Below are 6,127 nucleotides of genomic sequence, written 5' to 3'. Positions count from 1 at the left end.
ATGCAGCAGTTTGGTCATTCTTTTATCAAGCAACCGTGTAATAACACAGCGATAACAACATGGTTGTTACAGATGAGCAAACTAAGTGAGCACTGTTGGCTTTATCTTGTATAGTTTCATCTCGTCAACGTCATAAAATGGAACAACATCATATCGTAACTCGACACTGATATTCGAGTGTCCCAATCATGCCAGTTGATTACCAGGCACTCTATAGCCGTTAATTGGTGATCACGAACGGCTCTATCACTCGTCAAGGCACGTAAGCATCATACTCTCAGGCTTCTCCAGTTCCATAACAAGTGACTTCAACTCTGGGTCGTCGTGTATCTCCAAGCCGCTCGCCAGTATCATATACTGATATACATGCTTAATCCGACGGATGTTTGCAAGCTCCTTTTCCTTTTTCTCGTAGTCCTAAGAAATATAGTCGTTCATTGTCATGGTTCAATGTCGGAGGTGGTCAGTAATGAAGTGCTTCTACTACATTTTTTACAGTAAACCTACTTTTTAAAATGCAATGCATGAGTTTGCATCACATTTCTGCGTGACATCGCCGGTGAATACTTGACAGAAATCATAGCAGGTCAATCGAAAATGTTGCTGGTTGTTTTTCATGCGGGCATTCAAAAGGAGAACAGGACAGTAAACACTTTTCCAATCGAAAAAAAAACCTGTGTTTTTCACTCATAAGACTGTTGACACGTAGCGCAACTTTCATCAAGAACAATAATAGAGTAGCATTTTGATGTCGGGCGTATACAAATATGTGCAACATTTATTCTGAGCCTTCTGTGTGAGCAATGGACTCGAACACAGGACTAATCCTACTCATTACTCACTTTTGAGCTTCTATCGACAACACGATCGTCAAGTGCCAATACATCCCATCTGTTAACGGATACACGATCTTGTATCCTGTTGAGGGACATGTTTGTTCATATCATATAACTTTGGAACTTGTCTGTATGCGTCGTATCTACATTTCACAATAGAATTACACAAATGATGATTGTGAATCGCAAAGTGTCTGCATCCAAAATGTAACATGTGACACATCTGTGTATGTAGATAAACATCAGAAAATATGATTGAGCAATGAGCGTGCTATCATTATTGCAATTCTGCTTTGTTTTAACATGAAAAATTATAACAAATGAACGATAAGAGATCCTTACTCTTCGTCTAACTCCAAACTCCTCAGTTTCAAGGCCCTCTTTTCTTCAGTTAGTTGACGTATCTTAAAAACAAAGATGCCTACATAATATAACAATAACAATACATCGAAAAGCAAATTGGCAGTGTTCACATGCATCAACTATTTTAAAATGCCATGTTGAATGTGCAAATTCGACACAAGCATTATGTGATGGATAATAAACCACTGGTACCTGCTTGGAAATCATGTGCATACGACATATTTTTTCTCTGATTGCCTGCTGCTGTGTCTTGTGATGCTCTGGGTCATCCGCGGACAGTTCAGTGATGGTGGGATGGAAAGCTTTGAATACTTCATCCGAAGACTTCATTCTGGGGTTTTAACAAATATTCCACTAAAGATATTGCAACAGTGATATACTATAGTCAAGATTAAAATTAACGAATAGATGATATGCGTATTGCGCAAGACGTGATAAACAAACAGACATACGATTGAAGCACTTCACTCTGAAGGTTCAAACTGGCTCTCCGTGAAATATATTTTGCTCGTGTGTCTTCAATGCTTTGAGATAGATCAGCACCATCTTTTGAGAATGAAGCAGGGTGTTTAGACGCTGCATTACTCACAAGGCGTTCACAGTTCAAGTTGCAGAGCCAATCTCGAAGTCTGTAACAGAATTATACGGAAAATTTGTAATATTATAGCTGGCTACCAATCGAAAAATTCAATACAACAGATTAAAAACAGATCGAAAGCAATTGTCATGTTATGCTCCATGAATGTGATGATCCGATTGTGTCGCAATGATGCCGGTACAGACACACTGCCTTTTTGCTAAAGTATTCATCACACTCCCTATATAAAGGCTACTGAAGCAGAGCTCCTCAAATCTACAGGAGGTATACCTTTGAGACTTCAAAATTTGGGTCCCAAAATAACTACCTTACTTCAGATTTAATATTAGTATGAGGAATACATGATCTATGCGGCAGTGTTGGGATGACTCGAGTCATGACTTGACTCGACTCACCTTTTTTGTATGACTTGACTTGACTCGAGTCACTTTGCTAAAATGACTTGACTCGACGTATCTGAAATGTGGATTGACTCGTGACTCGAAGCAAAATTCACGAGTCAATTTCCAGTCATCAAGTAATCGGTGTTGATAAAAGTCACAGTATCTTGCATATGTTCGGATTGTTCGCGAAACGCTGGTGTGAACCGTGAGAGCGACCAATCATTCAATGATCGTGTATTTTATTGAGCCTCCATTGTTTTCTCATAACTTAATTGACCGCAAACGAAGTGATCGAAGCTTAACAGCTTACGTTGTCGTAAACTAGTAATAAAGTAATAAAATAGCAAGGGTAAGTCCATGTCAAATCAACCGCACTCGTCACCACTAGGTCTCAGATTGCAATGAAAATGAAGGGGTAAATCTGGTATCCAGTGCTGACTGCAGCAAACTTAATTTTGTCAAAATTGGTCCACCCATCGCAAAGTTATCGCATTTTAAAAAATGGCCATTTTGTGCTCACCCAACCATGAAGTTCAATTACTTTTACAATACCTATTACAGTAACGTTTATAAAACAGCATAGTCAAGTACTTGAGAGTGGATTATGGTGTCTAATGATTGAATAGAAGAAACTCTTGCTATTGAAGGGAAAATTGTCGCCTAATCAAATGGGGTCAGGGGTTAAAACCCACCTCATAAACTGACACTTTCCAAAATCGTTCATGCGTAACATGAACTTTATATCTAGCGTAATTCTGTCTACCCGAAAATTGGAAAGTAACATATCATATGAAAGCTTGTTTGGAGAGGAACATGGCTGACATGTTTTGCTAATTAATATTTGACGGATAGTACCTCTAAATTAACTTTACACAAATACTTCTTAATCCATGGGGTAATTCAATTTGAGATTAATAAAAAGAGAGATTGGGTATCTCATAAGTTTCAGATTTTGCTGAAATTTGGCTTAAAACACCATGAAGTAGGCCTACATCTAAGTAAATATCAATTTATTTTAAATGAATTACATAAGTGGTTTCCAAGTTATTGCATGATAAAAAACAAGCTTTTTATGCTCATTCAACCGCGAAATTCAAGTAATTTTTTAGGCTGATTTGAAATTTTCTGTAGTTTTTTATCATGCGATAATTTTAAAACTACTTGAGTAATTCATTTCAAATAAATTGCGATTTAGTGAGCTATATTTCATGATGTTTTGAGCCAAATTTCAGCAAAATCTGACACTATGTGGTGACGAAATCCATTTTTTTGGTTGATCAGACATGGAATTACCCAAAATGTCTATTTCTGTTCTCTGTTCTTAGCTTAACCAAACCTCTTGTTTTATTAAAATTGAATTCAAATATAGTTTATATAGTACTCAACCATTGGCGCAGGGGTGAATTCTATCATATCAATTTGTAAATGGGTACTGTATTGCATCTTACCAATTCATTTCTTTATTCTCTATTTTGGCTGGTAACTATAAACTGAGGCTACGTAGTATAACAGTTCTACGTATATGTGGGTGATACAGCGCCTTCTTCTGTATATATTTAACTCTATATTCGTTCATGGGTTCGGAATCTATGATCACTCAATCTGTCTTTCAGACAGCTAGCAAAATACAATGACGTAATCATGCCTCATACTTCGAAAAGGCAACTTGACTTGAATAGTGACTTGACTCGTAATTTGACTTGATTCGACTTGACTCGAGTAACCTCTAAAAATCGAGTGAATTGACTTGACTCAAGTCGCCTTCGAAAATCGATTGACTTGACTTGACTCGAGTCAAAATGTGCAATGACTCGAAGGTAGTGACTTTATCCCAACACTACTATGCAGTAGTGGAAACTGAACTTATTAGACCTATAATTAATATCGCACTTGCTACAGTCTTACAAGACCAAGACGACAGTAAAACACTGGTTTCGTGTTGTACGTAATGTATTGTATACTACAACTTACTTAGTTAGATGACTGATGGATGAAAGGATTTCTTCAGTTTTCCTCTGTGTGGGAGAGATCTCATTTTCGACAGCCTTCTCCCCGCTGCTCGTCATTGCCATGGAACCACAGCACTATATTACCGATGGCGTTTTGACGAGTCTACACAAAGTATAGGCTCCAACTCAAGCTATATATCGTAATTTTTCGGGACTTCAAGTCTTCCAAGTGATCTAATGTTTTTGTTTACATAATATTTTTCTAATTGGCGCCATTGTCGTAACTTCGAACATTGTGCGTCGCACATGAGACAGAGGATGCAATTTGTTACTAACAATTTCATCATTTCAAAATGTTGAAATTGATCAATGCACCTCAAGACTGCGATACATGATAGATACATGATACATGAGAGATCGTCATCATTGGTTTATTAGTAATTTGATCAGTTACATACACCACAAAAATGCGATACAATGAGAAGATAGGAAGGTGCCGGAACGACTTGGAGTAGTCTTCGAAATCAGACCCCCACCTGGCCTAGGTGATGTAAAAAAGGAGGCATGCACACTGAATCGAAAGTAAACGTTATAGTTTTATATATCTCTGGTACGTATATGAGCAACTTACAATTGGACATACGACGGCGCCCAAATGCCTATTTCTAACGATTTTTTTTTGGAGGGAATTCAAGGTCGGTAGCGCGACACTAAATCACGCGAAGCGCGAAGAAAAAATTTCAAGTTGGATGATTCTACCAAAAAACTGTATAAATCTATAATTTACGGAATATTTTTGGGCCCTCATTCATTGGAGTGCGACTCTATTACGGTCCTGCAAGCTACACGCAATAATATATAGATATATCATTGACTACACATTATCATTATAAGATTTATCGGTAGAGCTGATAGAAGCGATGTCTTCAAAGATTTCGAAAGCACGCAATTATTCATCTTAAGCTATTGTGTTCATTGTTCATACAACACGGTAAGACTATTCATGAGTTTCTGGAGGGTGAGCGTCGGGCAGGTCACTTGCAGACATGGGGTGATTACTTCATGAATGTAATCGATTGCGATTACGATTACTTATGAATCACGCGATTACGATTACGATTACGATTACAGCAAAATCCGCGAGTAGTCGATTACGATTACGTTTACTTTGGAAAAGTAATCACGATTACTCACGATTACATTCATTTTGCTTCTGAGAAGTTATCATTGGAAGACAACAATGCGATGAAAAGGCCTCATGAGAGAAGGTCTTTATTTTTAAATGAGATATAATGACGTCATTTCCTGTGTATGACATAATATACCATGGCATGATTCACACAGAAATAGGCATTTCGGTGCCAGCCAATACCGCGCCGCAACACATGCAACAAGACATGCTACATTGGCCGAAACATTGTGTATTATTTGTCCATTGTCCATAGCCGCGCTGGATGGTCGCGAACAATAGTCTTCTCAATCTCAGCCCCACAATACAAATGCCACCGGGGGCACTCACTGAGGAAAATGATGAACCATACGTGCATAAATGACAATTTTTGGTGCGTCTCACAAAAGTTTTTCGTTTAGTTTTCTTTTCGTCCGCTACGTTTGGGCGACTCCAATATCTGCTGACTATATAGCAGACAGGAGGTCACGAGTTAACAACATACAATAAAGTTATAGTCGTAAATTATGTGAGAGAGAGAGAGATATGATATTCTTTTTCGCCTGCACCATCGAGATGCTTTGACGACGGAGTTGCGATACAGCCCCATGAGGTCATCTAGTCTGCGCCCCCGTTTTTTTTTCTCCTCCATGCTATCCGTAATTGCTGAGCGCCTAGCAGGATAGCTGCGGATACCAATTTTCGAGTCTTTGGTATGACCCGGCCGGGGATCGAACCCACGACCTACCGCTCGAGAAGCCGGACGCATAACCTTTACACTATCTCGCTCGGTGCCTAAATATTCGCGCCTGGCGCGACTTGACAGCAAA

General features: G+C 38.7%; 1 protein-coding gene across 1 annotated transcript; it reads right to left on the bottom strand.

The window, feature by feature from the left end:
- Positions 1–189: 189 nt before the first annotated feature.
- Positions 190–4,344, bottom strand: LOC145453408 (uncharacterized). Its single transcript, XM_080331382.1, has 6 exons — positions 4,152–4,344; positions 1,652–1,828; positions 1,392–1,530; positions 1,179–1,240; positions 843–918; positions 190–417 (listed from the first exon to the last, which is right to left on the bottom strand). Exons 1-6 carry the CDS (start codon positions 4,250–4,252, stop codon positions 247–249), a joined length of 726 nt encoding a protein of 241 aa, XP_080187508.1. The 5' UTR covers positions 4,253–4,344; the 3' UTR covers positions 190–246.
- Positions 4,345–6,127: the final 1,783 nt, after the last annotated feature.

Source organism: Botryllus schlosseri, chromosome 13 (genome assembly GCF_051294905.1).
Source record: "Botryllus schlosseri isolate E-star chromosome 13, Bs_hap1, whole genome shotgun sequence".
Taxonomy (NCBI): Eukaryota; Metazoa; Chordata; class Ascidiacea; order Stolidobranchia; family Styelidae; genus Botryllus; species Botryllus schlosseri.
This window is presented reverse-complemented; position numbering and strand designations above follow the sequence as displayed.